This window comes from Typopeltis vanoorti, chromosome 5, assembly GCF_054136105.1.
Source record: "Typopeltis vanoorti isolate ZY-2024b chromosome 5, IOZ_Tvanoo_1.0, whole genome shotgun sequence".
Taxonomy (NCBI): domain Eukaryota; kingdom Metazoa; phylum Arthropoda; class Arachnida; order Uropygi; family Thelyphonidae; genus Typopeltis; species Typopeltis vanoorti.
The window spans coordinates 170,320,679-170,339,292 of NC_143553.1; the positions used below are offsets into that span (position 1 = coordinate 170,320,679).

The following is an 18,614-nucleotide window of genomic DNA, read 5'->3' on the forward strand; positions in this document are numbered from 1 at the left end:
TACTGCTAACCAATCAATACTTGGATAATTAAAGTCTCCCATTATGATTAATCTTTTTGTGCCCATTGTCTCTATTTGATGACTGGTTGCTAGTGATTTCTTCATCACTAGCAACCAATACACCAGGTCTGTAAGAACATCCCACTATGTAACTGATCTTGTTAGATACACTTCACACCAGATAGCTTCAAACTCACTGCCACATGAAAAACTATTACTAGTATTGCAGTCATAGGTCTAAACTGTAACAGGATTCAAGTCATCTGATATTATTAGCAGCACAGTCCCTGCTCTCCTATCCTCTCCAACCTTTCTAAAAGTACCGTGCACTCGATACCAGTTAATATGTCTGCTTCTGTTAGCCAGGTCCTACTATTCTGCTTCTCTTCAAGGATTAGGTCTTTGCCTGATCTGGCTTCACTGGTCTTTCCATCTTGCCGTTGGTCTTCCTCTCACTCCCCCCCCCCCCCCATTTGGTCTAATACACCTCTATTGGTAACTATCCACGTCTTTTGGTAACTGATATCTTTCCATCATAAATAGATGCTCTTTCCACGTCTCTCTATATTCTTTGATTTTTTCATTTACATTATAAATATCTAGTTCTTTTCTGATGTCTTCAATTCTTATATGGTCCAATTTTGATTGGACTCTAAAAGAAATTTGATTGGAGGTCCTACTAATGCCTACAATATGAGGTCAACATATTAACCAGGGCAACAAACTATTTCTTTGTTTCTGATACTCTTAGCATTGGTGTACAGACATAATAAGTTACATGCAAGCTCTTTTGTATACTCTTATCAGTGGTCTGCATGACACAGTCCGACAACTTGCAGATCTTCATTATTACCTAGTTCCTTACTTATGCAGACATCGTTACATATGTTTGACAGGTCTGATGAACCAGACGAACACAGAATCTTTCTCTCTCTTCATAATCATTCCCATAATAATAACCATTCCCATTATTAACATAGTTACCTATCATTGTCACTTTCACACACAGATTCTTATGATTCCTCCTATCAGAATTCATTTTCCCTGACATGTTAGGTCTCATATCAGTTAAGAATTTTTCAAGACTCCTGATGCCAAACGCAATCAAGTGCAGATTGTCCCTCTTATACAAATCCAATCTTCCCTCAAACTCACTGCACACATCCAAAAACTTGCATCCATTCCTTCTACAGCCTATGGCATCGAATCATTTATCATCATAGCACTTCTTTGTAATTAATGTCCATTATATGTAGGTAATATACTAACAATCTATTATTTTTAACAAGACCAAACAATTTTATCAAAAGATGTTTTACGAACTGATTATATTTCACTGAATTTCAAATCAGCTTCATCAGAGTACAACACAACTTGTATATACAACAGTGAGTAAGTGAAACAATACAATTGTAATAGACAAAATATCTAAAGTCCCATTTTGACACCCTCTAATGTTGTGAAAAAAACAAAAAAAAAAAAAAAAAACATTATAGCTATGGGGGAGTTGCTCTTAAGATAACAGTTATTCAAATTTTTGGCATGGCTGACTCAAAAAATAATCTTTCAGATCTGTAACGATTTCTAAATAGCACATTCGTTTTCTCCCATGGAATCCTGTGTGAAGGAGGGTCCAAAGCGTAGTCTGTCAGTCCTGACTCGCCATAGTAACAGTAGTGAATGTATTTTTTATGTTCTTCCAGGTGGATGTTAACTGATCTTCCGACTTGCTCATAGAACTTCATACACTCTACGGTGTGCTAGAGGGTGAAGTTTATCCTTAGGCGAGCAGATCAGAGTTGCTAGTTTAACACAAGGTTTGAAAAGTGGTGGTGTGAAGGCCATGTTTCATCAGTACTATGGCTAACTTTTCTGATGTACCTCTGATATAGGGAAGAATAGAAATGGTAATGTTGTGTTCCTGTGTATTAGGGGAGGGAGGGGTAATGGGGGGGGATATAGTATTTTATCTATTTTGTTGGAATTGTAGCCATTGGCCAAGAATGTATGGTGCAGATATTTGAGTTCTGTGTGTAAGTGTTTTTAAAATGCAATACTGTTGGACTGGATAATGTTGTCATTTATGTAAGTAGTTTCCAGTGTGTGTTGGCTTTCTATAAATAGAAAAAGTGATCCATCTGAAAGGTGGGTGATTTTCCTCCAAATCAGTCTCTTACCTGTCAAGACTCCAATATTATCAGATCTTATATTTCTGTCTACTAAAGTACTTTTTACTGTATCAATCCACCTATATCTTGGTCTTCCTCTGGCTCGTTTTTTTCCTACCAACGTGGCAGAGAACACTTGTTTTGCTAATCTTTCATCTCCCATTCTGTTTAAGTGACTATACCATATAAGATTAGCTCTGCTAATGCATTCCTGGATGATGATAATGTCAAGTTCTTTCCTAATATTCTCATTTTTAATATGATATTGCCATTGATGACATCTGTTCATGCCCTAATCTTTCTCAGGACTCTCATATCTGCAGTCTCTAGTCTTTGATCAAGTGTTTTACTTCTGACCCAGCTCTCAGATCCATAAGTTAAAACTGGTTTGAACACTGTCTTGTATACAGCTAATTTAGTGTTTTGGCTAATTTCTCCCTTATTCCATATAAATTTATTCAGTTGAATGAATACCATACCAGCTTTGTTGATTCTGTTGTCTATTTCCATACTTAATTTACCATCTTCACTAAAAATTGTGCCAAGTAGCTGAAATGTTTTACTTGTTCTATACATTCCCCATTCACAATGCAGTTGATATTTTCAATGTTTCTGCCTATTTTCATTGTCTTTATCTATTTAATGCTGACCTTCATACCATATCTATTACACCAGTTATTCAATTTAGTCAGGGAATCTTGCAAACTTGTAGTGGATCTATTTAGATGTATAACATCATCTGGATAAAGAGCTGAGATTAACATAATCAATTTTGATATCTGATTTAATACCACTTTCTTTCATAAAGTGATCCATACAGAAAATGAATAACAGAGGATAATGTACATCCCTGTCTGAAACCAGATTTAACATTAAACCAGCTTCCTGTACTTCCTTCAATTCAAACTGCTGACTTACAACTCAAATAAAGACTAAGTATTGCTTGATATAATGCTCCATTGACACCATATAACTGTAGCATATTGAATAGCTTCTTTCTTGGCACCTTATCATATGCCTTTTCCAGATCTAAAAATAAATACAGATCTTTGCTATATTCCTCTACTATCTGTCGTAAAGTGAAAATCTAATCCTGCCAGCCTCTATTTGGCCTGAATCCAGCTTGTTCTTCACCAAGCTTCTCTTCCACAATCTTTCTCAAATCCTGATCTCTCAATCAGTAGGGAAATACCTCTGTAATTCTCACATTCCATCTTATTTCCCTTTTTATATATGGGTACTATGAGAGCTCTACTCCAATCATCTGGAATTCGTCCCTCTGGCCAGGAGTTCTGAGCACTGCAGTAGCCAATGTAAGACTTTTATACCTCCATACTTAAGCATTTCTGGTAGAATATCATCTACTCCTGTTGTCTTTCACATTTCAGGCTTTTGATGGTTTTTTCTACTTCAAGTATGGATATGTATTCCTGACTGCATGCCCGGTCAGTATTTTTACCACTGTGCTGTCATCACTGCTTGTTCCATTTAGCAATTTTTCAAAGTAATTACTCCATATATCAAGGATATTTTTTTCTAATGGTTTCATGTCATTTACCATCTCTAATTTCTTTTAAAGCACTCTTTCCTCCATTTCTGAGCTTCTTCAACAACCTCCAGAATATCTTGCCACCTTCTTGATATTTATTTTCTATGTTCTTACCAAAGTCCTCACATGACTTTTGTTTAGCTAGTTGTACATAGTGTTTAGCTTTCTTACATTTGTCTCTGTATTCTCTAAGAGTACAAACTGACTTATTTGCCAGAAAATGTTGATATGCTTTCTTCTTTTCCTTCACTGCCTCTTTAACTTCCTGTGTCCACCATGGAATTCTGATTTTTCTATCATTGCAAACAACCTCACCACATGCCTCTCTGGCTGACTCAATCAGTGTTTTATTCAGGGCTTGCCACTGAATCTCCAAGGTTTGGATTCTGTTCTCAAACTCTTTCATTTTTTCTTGAATAATGTTTGTGCATTTTAGTCTACAGTTCAAATCTGAGAGCTGCTCAACTTTTATTCGCTTTAAAACTTTCTTACACATTCTTTTCAATATAAAATTCAATTTTATCCTTCTCAAGACTAAATAGTGATCGTTTCCAATTTCAAATCCTCTGTATGCTCTGGTGACCTGCACCACGGAGAAAACATCACTATCAACAATAACATAGTCAAAGACAGTTTCTTATTTCTTGCTTCTTCTTTCCATGTGAAATTGTGTGCATTTTTATGTTGGAACATTGTGTTAGTCCATGTCCTGAGCAGAAATCCAACAGGTATTTGCCATTATTATTATCTTTGCTCTTTTCTCCAAATTTCACCAAAATATTTTTGTATGTCTGACAATCATTTCCTACTCTGCTATTTAGATCCCCAACAAGGACCAACTTTTCCTTTTTCATTGTGTCAGTTGCTTTTTCTAAAGCATCAAAAAATTCCTCCACTTCTACCTTAGTAGAACCTTCTGTGCGACCATAGACACAGATAACTCTCATTGTCTAGTTCCCCATTCTAATATTTGCCCACATTACTGTACCTGAGACTGCCTCCCATTCAAGAAGATTAGCCTCATATTTGAATACTATGGATACTTCTTTCATCATCATCAAATTCCTGCCATGTACCCTCAAGGGGTGTACAGGATATGACAGCACTACAAGAAAAAATTACATCATTACTAACTTCCTATCTACAATTTTCCTCCAAATCAGTCTATTACTTGTCAAGACTCCAACATTATCAGATCTTATATTTCTATAGTCTAAGGCACTTTGTACCGTATCAATCCACCTATATCTTGGTCTTCCTCTGGGTCGTTTTCCTGCCAACCTGGCAGAGAACACTTGTTTTGCTAATCTTTCCTCTCCGATTCTATTTAAGTGACCATACCACCTGAGATTAGCTCTGCTAACGCATTCCTGGATGCTGACAATGTCAAGTTCTTTCCTAATATCCTCATTTTTAATATGATATTGCCATTGATGCCATCTATTCACTCTTATAATCTTTCTCAGGACTCTCATATCTGCAGTCTCTAGTCTTTGGTCAAGTGTTTTACTTCTGACCCAGCTCTCAGATCCATAAGTTAAAACTGGTTTGAACACTATCTTGTATACAGCTAATTTAGTGTTCCGACTAATTTCTCTCTTATTCCATATGAATTTATTCAATTGACTTCCCACCATACCAGCTTTGCTGATTCTGTTGTCTATTTCTATATTTAATTTACCGTCTTCAGTAAAAATCGTGCCTAAGTAGCTGAAATGTTTTACTTGTTCCACAGGTTCTCCATTCACAATACAGTTGACATTTTCAATGATTCTGCCTATTTTCATTGTCTTTGTCTTTTTATTGCTGACCTTCATACCATATCTATTACAACAGCTATTCAATTTAGTCAGAGAATCATGCAGACTTGTAGCGCATTTATTTAGAAGTATAACATTATCCGCATAAAGCAAAGAGCGGACATTAACATCATATGATATGAGGTTTAATACCACATTCCTTCATAATGTGATCCATATAGATAATGAATAACAGAGGGGATAATGTACATCCTTGTCTCACACCAGATTTAAAATTAAACCATCTTCCTGTACTTCCTTCAATTCTAACTGCAGACTTACAACTCAAATAAAGACTAAGTATTGCTTGATATAATGCCCCATTGACACCATATATCTGCAGCGTATTGAATAGCTTCTCTCTTGGCACCTTGTCATATGCCTTTTAGAAATCGACAAAACTTAAATACAGATATTTGTTATATTCCCATGCTTTCTCGACTATTTATCGTAAAGTTAAGATCTGATCCTGACAGCCTCTATTTGGCCTGAATCCAGCTTGTTCTTCACCAAGCATTTCTTCCACAATTCTTCTCAACCGTTTCTCAAGTATACTTGCATAGATCTTGACAGGAACACTCAGTAGGGAAATACCTCAGTAATATTCACATTCAGTTTTATTTCCCTTTTTATATATGGGTACTATGAGAACTCCACTCCAATCATCGGGAATTCGTCCCTCTGTCCAGGCTTTCTGAACTATGCAGTGCAGCCACTGTAAGACTTTTATACCACCATACTTCAGCATTTCTGGTCGAATATCATCTACTCCTGCTGCCTTTCCACATTTCAAGCCTTTGATGGCTTTTTCTACTTCAAGTATGGATATGTATTCTTGACTGCATGCCTGGTCAGTGTTTTTTATCACTGTGCTGTCATCACTGCTTGTTTCATTTAGCAGTTTTTCAAAGTAATTACTCCATACTTCAAGGATATCTTTTTCTCCTGTTTTCATGTCACCTTTATCATCTCTAACTCCTTTTACAGCACTCTTTCCTCCATTCCTAAGCTTCTTCAACAACCTCCAGAATATTTTGCCACCTTCTTGATATTTATTTTCTATATTCTTGCTAAAGACCTCCCATGACTTTTTGTTTAGCTAGTTTTACACACTGTTTAGCTTTCTTACATTTGTCTCTGTATTCTGTAAGAGTAAAAGCTGACTTATTTGCAATGAACTTTTGATATGCTTTCTTCTTTTCTTTCACTGCCTCTTTAACTTCCTGTGTCCACCAGTGAGTTCTGATTTTTTTATCCTTGCACACAATCTCACCACATGCCTCTCTGGCAGAATCAATCAATGTTTTCTTCAGAGTTTGCCACTGAATCTCCAAGGTTTGATTCCTGTTCTCAAACTCTTTCATTTTCTTTTCAATAATCTTTCTATATTTTAGTCTACAGTTCATATCTGAGAGCTGCTCAACTTTTATTCGCTTTAAAACTTTCTTACATGTTATTCTTTTCAATATGAAATTCAATTTTTATCTTGCTCAAGACTAAATAGTGGTCACTTCCAATTTCAAATCCTTTGTACACTCTGGTGTCCTGCACCAGCGAGAAAACATCACTATCAACAATAACATAGTCAATGAGACTTTTCTTATTCCTAGCCTCTTCTCTCCATGTGAATTTGTGCACATTTTTAAGTTGGAACATGGTGTTAGTAATAACTAATCCATGTTCTGAGCAGACATCCAACAGATATTTGCCATTATTATTAGCTTTGCTCTTTTCTTCAAATTTTCCCAAAATATTTTTGTATGTCTCACAATCATTTCCTACTCTACTATTTAGATCCCCAACAAGGACCAACTTTTTCTTTTTCATTGTGTCATTTGCTTTTTCTAAAGCCTCAAAAAATTCCTCCACTTCTACCTTAGTAGAACCTTCTGTGGGACCATAGGCACAAATAAGTCTCATTGTCCAGTTCCCCATTCTCATATTTGCCCACATTACTCTACTTGAGACTGCCTGCCATTCAAGAAGATTAGCCTCATATTTTGTGTTCAATACACTGGCTACTCCTTTTCCTTGATTGTCATTGCCTGAATATAACATTTTGTATTTATTGCTCAGATATAGTTATTGCTCAGGATACTTCTTTACCTTGATTTTCTCATTGCCTGAATATAATATTTTGTATTTATTGCTCAGAAAGATCTCACCAGTTTTTGCCTTTTTTTGTTTTAGTGACCCCTATTATGTCGATCTGGTACTTATCTAATTCCTCAGCTAGCTCCATTTCTTTGCCATTCAGGCTTCTTATGTTGATAGTACAAATCTTGAACTCTGGTGATGTTGAGTTGAGGTATTTTAGAATTTGTTCCAGTAGCTGACATTTTTGCTGTTTGCTCTCGTTCCTTGGGGGGGGGGGGGGGGGGTTGATTGGCTTGATTAACCGAACAACGCCCCAGCCGGTATGAAATTCTCATGTTGCACATCATTTGATATTTTGGTTTAAGCCAAAAAGAAAGCAATTTGTTCTGCTAAATTTGGCAGAATTTAGCAGAACAAATTGGGTAGATACTTAACACGGTGCACCACGAGAAGGTGATGACTGGACATTAGGTGAGAAGCCCTTCAGTTTCTGCATTCCTTTAAAGGCTATGTGGAGGTCTCCTCTCAGTTATATAGATTTGACCCTTAAGCACCACATCCAAGAATGTCATTGTAATGGTAATACTGTTATTTTTGACCACACGAACTATAGGAGAGAATAAATGATTATTATTTGGGTTTTTTTTTGGTCCAATTTTATTTAAAACAAAGTTATACCAACTAGTTTCATCAACTGTGGCTGCTGGCTTTATCAGGGTAAAAGATGTATAAAAAATAGTAAGAACACTTAAATGCTAAAAGCTGTTAACACTAAAACCATAAAATAAACCGAATACAATTGTATTTTTTATAAAAGCAGAAGAATGTGTACATTACATGCACAGCGTGTGTATGATCTGCTAGTTGTTGTGTAGGAACGATTTGTGTAGTTGGCGGCAAAATTCAGTTCTGGCATGTTGAAAGATCTAATAAGGGTCTTCCAGATCTCGAGCAGAATCAGTCCTTGGTTTCTATTAAGGTTTTGTTCTGAGCGAAGAACCGTTGTGGCTTCTTTTGTAATTGGGGAGCGGAATTCCTCCTCTAAGTAGGGCATTGAGCTTTTATCCCATTCTATAATGTGATTAGTCCTAGCAAAATGAAAGGCTAACCCTGATTGTCTTCTTTATTATTATTGACGTCTCCTATGTGCTCCTTCTTCCAGATTTCAAAACTTCTTGAAGTCTGGCCAATATAGTTCAAGCCGCACGAGCAGGGGATGTTGTAAACTCCAGCGTATTTAAAAAATGGATGACTGTCTTTTGGAGATCGAAAAAATTGGCGAATGGTCTGTGCAGGTTTAAAAGCTACTCGTATACCATGTGGCTTGAGGAGTCTGGCAATCTTATTAGAAATTGCCCCTACAAACAGAATCCCAATGGTAGAATTATAATGTATATCTTCAGGTTGTCTTTGTGGGGGTCACAGAAAAGTATCTTGTGGATCAATTTCTTAAGATAACCATTCTTTGTAAGGTCATTTAATATCCGAGAAAGTTTAGCTTGGAAGTCTTTATCATCTGTTGTAATGAGAGAGGATCTATTTTTTAGCATGTGTACGATGCCGAGTTTCTGAGAAATATGGTGTGAAGAAGTGAAGTGAATACCCTTGCAGCTGTAAACTGGCCTACTATGGCCAAATAGGCAGGACAGCTAATATTAGGATATCTGAACACAAAGACTACATCCGGTTTCACCAATATAGCCATTCTGGGCTTGCGGACCATGCTCTGGATACCCGCCACAGAATACGATGGAAGAAAGCAACTACACCGCAGCAAATATAAAGATGAAAGATTGTTAATGGAATCAGCCTCAGTTCTAAAAAACTTCCCAAACCTCAACAAATTTGGGTGCATGAGACTGCCCTAAATTTGGGAAGCTTGCAATCATGAGAATATCAGCCCAACAGCCAAGACAACCTAATTTAGCCTGCTAGGGGGCATCTTTAGGACTCTAGGAACAACGATAGTTATTCTCTTCGGCCTCATTTGCTCATTGTTAGTGACTGCATGCACTTATCATAGTTTTATGTTCCCAAGAAGATGGTAATGTAACATTGCTGAAATATAGGCAGTATTGATTAAAGTTTTCTTTTAATTAATATTTAGTATATGTTGTAATTTCCTGAAATAATTTAATAGTCATGTGTTACCAACACATAAGCTTATCAACAAGATACGTCTTCTGTATCATTAGAATGGTTAGTAGTCCAATACACAAACATCCTACTGATACTGAGTGTTTTCAGTTTGCTGAAAATAACAGGTGGCAACGTTGTGAAATGCTATTGCAGTTATATGATTCTCATAATCTCCCCACTGCATGTTAACCTGTACAGCTAGACAACTCTCTCTCTCTCTACTGATAAACTTGTAAATGTTAGCTGTGCACAGTTCCTCTAATGGAACCAGGCTTGCACAATTCTGTGAGCAGCAAGGAGGTGTGCAGAAGTTGTAACAGCATTTATGGCAAGATTGTATTCATCCCCCCCCCCCCTCCCAGTCCTTGAATACTCTAATAATATTGTGGGGAAGGAGTAAGGAAATAAAGAAAAAAAGAAAAGTAAGGATACCATAACAGATGTATATCATGTGAAGTAAGGCATGGCACAGCATCAGGTACCTTGTGTTCACTTTTTTGTATCACTAATTGATCACTAAAGTGAGCCCATGAGGGTAACTATGAACATAAGTTGACTTATATATGAAGTGAGTATGAATTTCCAGTATTGCACATAAGTGAGATACACTATCTACCAATAACTGTCCAGATCCTTTCATCACAATTTACACCTGATACCAGCAGACAAACCCTAACATCAGATATGTCCACCTTTGGCTTTGATCACTTCCTGCACCCTTTGAGGGAGGGTTTCTGCCAATGTGCGGCAGACTTCAGGTGGAATTTGTCTCCATTCCTTCATCAAAGCAGCACTGAGTTCAGTGACAGATCGAGGACATGCTGCTCTGGACTTCAATCACCACTCCAGTTTGTTCCACAGGTGTTTGATGGGATTGAGGTCAGGGTTCTGCACAGGCTAGGGCAGTCACATTTAACAACCATCTCTTCATACCATTCCATAACACCTGCAGCTTTGTTTCATGGGGCATTGTTGTCTTGATAGTAACACAGGTCCTTTCCATAAAAACTCCATAGTGTAGGCAGCAGCACTTGATTATCCAGAATATCAAGGTACTAAACTGCCATCATGGAACCATGGACATCGACCAGTGGTCCCACTCCAAACCAGCAGAATGCACCCCACACCATTATTCCTCCACCATCAAACTTTATATGGGTACAACATACTGTGGTAATAAGTGTGCACCAGGATGCCTCCACACCAACACCCTGCAATGGTTAGTGTTGATCACATCGCTAACTGTTGATTTTGGATGCTCCAGTTGAGCGGCACCGGCACATATGGACATGCCACCAATGTGACAGTCCACGATGACACCTCTCTCGAAGTCACCGAGTTCACGTCGTGTTGCCATACCACCTATATTCAACTGTTATGATGAAATACTGCTTCCTACTATCTGCACACTGGTTTTTATGTTATTGACAAACCTGGAATGTTCCATAATTTCAAATAACAGCAGTGTCCAGACAATTATTGCTAAATGGTGTTCTTGGCTTATTTTGAAAATAATATTATATAAAATAAGAGATATAATATTGAAATAATCTTACATTCATTTACAAAATCTGAAATGGATGATTTTTACCTGAAAGGTAAGAAGCCCCCAACAGCACAGTGACACATGCATGAACGGTACCAACTAACTGAAGGTATTTCTCGGGGAATATTTTTTGCTCGACAAGGAACGTCAAACTTCTCCCCACAATTTTTGCCAAAAATACCACCAACAACATTAAGAGGATAGCCAACTGAAATACATCAATAATATGATTAAATAAAAGCATTACACACTCATTTGAATTTCATTTTATAATTTATTATAAAGAATTACATAAGCAAATTGAATACTAGATCCAACATTATTTCAAAGACAAATGTTCATAGAAACTTTGAAAGTTTCGTAAGTTGACCTGAGAGCTTATGAGAATACAATCCTCAGCATCCTGAGTTGCTTTAGCTTGCACTACTTAAAAGACATAGATGCTTCACAAGAATCCATATATTTGGCTTTTATTAGTGCATTTTTTAAGATTTTGCTGGCATGACAGCTGTTTCAAACTGGTTGGTTCTCTTCAGAGACCAGACAAAAACCTAAAGATAGCAAAAAATATTATTCAGTACTAATGAAATTGAAATTTCAGAGAAAAATATTTTTCATATGTGAATTCTCAGTCAGTGCACAGAAGTAATTACTAAAAGTTGTTGGAAGTTTTTCCACTTGGTTATCTTCTTCTCTCTTCCATCATCTATGTGGATGATAATGAGGCCAAATGAACTCTTTCCACTTCTGTCTGTCCAGGGAGAGTCCGAAGAATTATGTCCAGTTTGGTGTCGCTTGTTGTGATTTGGTTTTCAGGTCCTCTTTTATTTTGTCTATCCATCTAATTCTGGGACGTCCTTTGGATCTTTTACCTTACATACAGCATTCCATTGCTGTATTCAGGGCTTTAGATGGTAGTCTTTCTGTTCCCATTCTGGTCACATGGCCAAACCATCGCAGTCTTCTTTCTCGGATTCTATTATTGTTATTTCTTGTTTTAGTCAGTCATTTCTTTATGTCTTCGTTTCATAGTCAATCCAGCAGAGATACTCCAAGTAATCTTCTTAGCCAACTCATTTCAGTAACTATTAATTTTTTCTCTTCAGCTTTTTTTGAGATTCCAGCATTCACTTCCACTGAGAAATATTGGGAGGACCATTGTTTCATATATTCTTAGTTTTGTTACTTGTTTGATGTCTCTTGACTTCCATATTTTATTAAGTCATACAAAAGTTTGGGATGCTTGATTGATTCGTCTGTTTATATCTTTTATAATTTCACCATTACTCAATAACTCTTCCAAGGTAGGTGAAGTTTTCTACCTGCTCTAGATTCTTACTATCAATTTCCAGACTGGTGCTTCTTTTTCCTATTTGGATAATTTGTTTTGTCTATATTTAATCCAGATTTTATAGACTCCTTTATTTTATCAGAAATTCGCTGGAGATTTTCTTCTGTGCTTGCAAGTAATGCAATGTTGTCTGAAAATTTTAAATTTGTCACATTTTTTCCATATATTTTGATTCTGGAGTCTTCATTGTTTAAGGCCTTATTGGTTGCTTCTTCCAGTGTAAGATTGAACAAGTCTGGTGACAGATTGCATCATTGTCTTACTCCGCTCTCTGTGTGGAACCAGTTGGTTAAGGTATCCTCCATTCATACTGCACTTTCAGATTTCTCATACAGATTCTTTATTATTCTTATGGTTTTGTTGGGAATTCCAAATTCTTTCATAGTTTTCCATAGTTCTCTTCTACGGATTGAATCAAATGCCTGACAAAAGTCTATGAAATTTATGTAGCAACTTTGGTTGAACTCTAGTGTCTTTTCTATTAGCTGTCTTAAGGTGAATAGTTGATCAATTGTGCTTTGCCCTGGTCTGAAACCACCTTGTTCTTCTCCTAGTGCCAGTTCTACATATGGCTCAATTTGTTTTTGGAGTACTTTCGTAAACACCTTACTTGGAATAAGGAGGAGGCTAATGCCTCTGTAATTATTGCATTCTGTTTTATCTCCTTTTTTGTATATAGGAGTTATGACTGATTTGTTCCAATCAGTAGGCACTGCTTCGTTTTTGTAGATCCTTTCAAATAATGTTTTTAATGGTTCCAAAAGTTGTTACTTTCCTGCTTTTAAGAATTCTGCATGTATTTGATCAATGCCAGGTGCTTTCCCAGTTTTGAGTTTTTCTATGTTGTGTGCTATTATTTCTTTGGTAAAGATATTTGTTTCCTCTTCCATCTCACAGGCTGGAATCATAATATCCTGGGAGCTGTTTTTATTATATAAATCTTTCAAGTATTCTTCCCATCTGGCCATTCTTTTTGTTTTATTTTCAATTAGTTTTCCCTATTTGTTATTGATCATTATAATTTTTGTTGTCCGTGTCTTACTTCTTCTTCTTATTGTGCTATCTTCTATCGAAGGTCAGCGACCGTCTTAGCGAACAAACTGCGCTGCGTGTCTTACTAATTTGGTCTATTTGTTTATATAATCCATGAAGGTTATTTTCTTTTTATAGCTTTTCTGCCATTTTGCATTTTTCTTCTAACCAGTTATTCTTGTCTCTTTTAACTAGTTTTCTAATTTCTATGGTTAATCTATTATGTTCATTTCTGTTATAATTCTGTTTTAGTTTCATGCTTTCCTTTGATCGCTTAACCTTTTTACTTCATTCGAGATCCAATCCTTTTTACTTTCTCTTTCTGTGTAACCTATTGTTTTTTCTGCCAAATTTAATATAAAGACTTTGAGAACAGCAATCAAACCTTGGAGATTCAGTGGCAAGCTCTGAAGAAAACATTGATTGATTCTGCCAGGGAGGCTGTCTGCAATGATAGAAAAATCAGAACTCCCTAGTGGACACAGGAAGTTAAAGAGGCAGTGAAGGAAAAGAAGAAAGCATATCAACATTTCCTGGCAAATAAGTCACTTGTGCTCTTAGAGAATACAGAAATAAATGTAAGAAAGCTAAACACTGTGTAAAACTAGCCAAAAAAAAGTCATGGGAGGACTTTGGCAAGAACATAGAAAATAAATATCAAGAAGGTGGCAAGATATTCTGGAGGTTGTTGAAGAAACTCAGAAATGGAGGAAAGAGTGCTGTAAAAGGAATTAGAGATGATAAAGGTGATATGAAAACTGGAGAAAAAGATATCCTTGAAGTATGGAGTAATTACTTCGAAAAATTGCAAAATGAAACTAGAAGTGATGACAGCACATTGATAAAAAATTCTGACCAGGCATGCAATCAGGAATACATATCCATGCTTGAAGTAGAAAAAGCCATCAAAAGTCTGAAATGTGGAAAGGCAGCTGGAGTAGATGATATTAGACCAGAAATGCTCAAGTAAGGAGGTATACAAGTTTCACAGTGGCTACACTGCATAGTTCAGAGGGCTTGGACAAAAGGACGAATTCCAGATGATTGGAGTAGAGCTCTCATAGTATCCATGTATAAAAAGGGAAATAAAACTGATTGTGAAAATTGCAGAGGTATTTCTCTACTGAGTGTTTCTGGTAAGATTTAAGGCAGTATACTTGAGAAACAGTTGAGAAGGATTCTGGACGAGAAGCTTGGTGAGGAACAAGCTGGATTCAGGCCAAATAGAGGCTGTCAGGATCAGATATTCACTTTACGACAAATAGTTGAAAAGTCATGGGAATATAACAAAGATCTGTATTTAAGTTTTGTAGATCTGGAAAAAGCATATGACAAGGTGCCAAGAGAGAAGCTATTCAAAACGCTACAGTTGTATGGTGTCAGTGGATCATTATATCAAGCAATACTTAGTGTTTATTTGAGTTGTAAATCAGCAGTTAGAATTGAAGGAAGTACAGGGAGATGATTTAATGTTAAATCTGGTGTCAGACAAGGATGTACATTATCACCTGTTATTCATTATCTATATGGATTACATTATGAAGGAAAGTGGTATTAAACCTGATATCAAAATTGGAGATGATAATATCAGCTTTTTACTTTATTTAGATGATGTTACACTTCTAAATAAATACAGTCTGCAAGATTCCCTCACTAAATTGAATAACTGTTGTAATCGATATGGTATGAAGGTCAGCAATAACAAGACAAAGACAATGAAAATAGGAAGAAGCATTGAAAATATCAACTCCATTGTGAATGGAGAACCTATAGAACAAGTAAACATTTCAGCTTCTTAAGCACGATTTTTAGTGAAAATGGTAAATTAAATATGGAAATAGACAACAGAATCAGCAAAGCTGGTATGGTGGGAAATCAATTGAATAAATTCATATGGAATAAGAGAGAAATTAGTCAGAACACTAAATTGGCTGTATAAAAGACAGTGTTCAAACCAGTTTTAACTTATGGATTTGAGAGCTGGGTCAGAAGTAAAACACTTGACCAAAGACTAGAGACCACAGATATGAGAGTCCTGAGAAAGATTATAGGAGTGAACAGATGGCATCAATGGCAATATCATATTAAAAACGAGGATATTAGGAAAGAACTTGACATTGTCAGCATCAAGGAATGCGTTAGCAGAGCTGATCTCAGGTGGTATGGTCACTTAAGCAAAATGGGCGAGGAAAGATTAGCTAAACAAGTGTTCTCTACCAGGTTGGCAGGAAAAAGTCCCAGAGGACGACCAAGATATAGGTGGATTGATATGGTAAAAATGCCGTAGAAGACAGACATATAAATATAAGATCTGACAATGTTATAGCTTTGACAGGTATAACATATTGATTTGGCAGAAAATTGTAGGTAGGAAGTTAGTAATGATGTAAATTTTTCATGTAGTACTATCATATCCTGTACACCCCTTGAGGGTAAATGTCAGGAATTTGATGATGTTTAATTTGCAACAACGTTCTTCGACGTTTATATTCTGTATTGATAGTTCCTTCAGGTTTTTATCTAGTTCTAGTTGATATTTTCTTAGAATATTGTTGTCTTGTAGTTTTTTTACATTCAGTCTCCTTTTGACTCTGAAAGTGCCTCCAGATTTTAACTTTATTCTTAGGTTTGCTAATACTACCTTATGGTGTGATCTACAATCTGCAGAGAAGGATCTGCAGTTTAGGATACTTAATTTCCATCTTTGGTTTACAATAATATAGTCTATCTTATTCTTGGTTTGTCTGTCTGGTGATATCCATGTCCATTTTCTTTGGAGTTTTGGATGTTTAAAGAGAGTGATGGTTATTGTTAGTCTATTATTTGAGCAGAAGTCTTTCACCACGTTCATTTCTTTCTCCATACCCGAACTTTCCGATTACTCTTGGCCAGGTATCCCAGTCTTTGCCCACTTTTGTGTTTAAGTCCCCCATTACAATTAGGAGATCTTGCCTTGACGTCTACTGTACTGCTTCTTGCAAATCTATATAGAACTCCTTAATGTCTTCTTCTGATGATGTCGAAGTTGGTGAGTATACTTGAATAATAGTTAGTGATCCGATTGATGTTTTAAATCTTGCTTTAATTATCCTAGGTGAGATAGGATTGTAGAACAATAGAGAATTTTGAGTCTTTGGTTTTAATATAAGTGCAACTCCTTCTTGGTGTTTGTTGTCCTCCCTGCCTGAAGTTAAGATTTTGTACTGTCCATGGTGGAATTCTCCTTTTCCAGTTCATCTGGTTTCGCAGAGTCCAATCACTTCCCATTGGTATTGTCTAATTCATGCAGTAGTATTTCCAATGCTCCTTCCTGGTGAAGAGTTCTTACATTCCATGTTCCTATGCTTGTTATGTTTTTCCTGTCTATTAGGTGGTGTTTTGTTGGTTATACTAAAAATTAAAGATGCCAAGAAAATATATTCCTGGTTTAATCCTTTATCCAAGTGTACACAACTAAAGTTTGTGCCTGAAGTATTTTCAGGTGCAAACTTTCATGCTAATGTGAAGTCATTAGCTTGTATATAAGAGTTGCCCAGTCTTGAAAATACTTCAGGTGCAAACTTTGTTTGCTTACACTTGGATATTTAGCCTTATCGGTACCAAAAAAAGGGATCATTACAAGTGACTTTATGAGGAGTGCTTATGGGCTGTATAACTGAGGAGACCTCCACACAGCCTTTAAAGCAGTGTTTCTCAAAGTGGGACATATGTCCCACAGGGGGGGATTAGAAAATTATGTTGCAATAGTCATCTCATCACCGATATACTCAAAAAACTCACCATTGTCAGCGATAAATTGTCGATGTTGCAACCCTGACTTTCCGAGAAATAAAGCTGACATCACTAGTGCAGCAGTCAACATAAATACAGTATCAAGAAGAACTCTCAGAAAAGCAAAATGATGAGTCTATTAGAACTTTATTCAACATAAAAGGCACAATGGCATGGCTTTCTGACGAGACAAACGAAATACTGAAATTCAACTAGTTTTGCAAAAAAAAAAAATACTGTTGCACTTCCCTTCGTCATATTTAGTTGAATGTGGCTTTAGTGCTGTAAATGATTTCTTTTTTTCCTGCTGAAAAAAACTGTAGGGATTTGAGATTAAAAATGACTAAATTAGTACTTCAAATAAAAACTCTTTGCAGCAGACATCAAGCTGAAGGATCGCATTAACTTGGATTTTATTTTCCTGAGTTCAATTCAATTCGATTTATGTTTTATAATATAGAAAGTGTAATGTAAAATTTATATTCATTGAAGAAAGTCAAATTAAATACAGTTTTACCTATGTTCCTTTTTTATATAAATTACATATTTATATTATACTTTTTTAGAGCTTGGCTGACTATTATGCTGGGGGGGGGACTCAAAAGCTTTGAGGCAGAGCATGATCCAAAAAACGTTGGGAAACACTGCTTTAAAGGAATGTGGAGAACTGACCAATCACACACAGCTTAGCTCTCTTACATTTTTCTATCTATTTTTTAAGGGTATCTGCCAACTTATTTGTTAGGAACTTTTAACATGCTTTCTTCTTTTCCAGAACTGCTTCTATAACTTCTTGCATCCACCATGGTATTCCTATTTTTCTATACTTACACATAACTTCACCATATACCTCTCTAGCTGAATGAATCAATGTCTTCTTCAGAGTTTGCCAGTGAGACTCGAAGGTCTGGTTCTTGTTTTTAATCTGTTTCATTTTCTCTTCAATAATCTTGTATAGTCAAGTCTACAGGTTACCTGTAAAAGTCACTCAACTTAAATTTGGTTTAAAACTTTTTATAAACTTTTACTTTAAATGCAATATTCCTTTTTATTCTGTTTGTCATTGTGTCATTGATTATCACTTTGGCATGACAGTCAATTCCAATTTCAAATCCTCTGTACACTCTTGTATTCTGAACCAACATGAAGATATGTGTGTCTT

At 36.2% G+C, this 18,614-nt stretch overlaps 1 protein-coding gene across 1 annotated transcript in view; it reads right to left on the reverse strand.

The window, feature by feature from the left end:
- LOC150107054 (transmembrane 9 superfamily member 1-like) overlaps positions 1–18,614 on the reverse strand; it is a 372,331-nt gene that overhangs the window by 48,982 nt on the left and 304,735 nt on the right. The window contains exon 13 of the mRNA XM_090392919.1: positions 11,344–11,506. Coding sequence (XP_090249045.1) covers positions 11,344–11,506 — 163 coding nt within the window. The remainder of the gene's footprint in view (positions 1–11,343; positions 11,507–18,614) is intronic.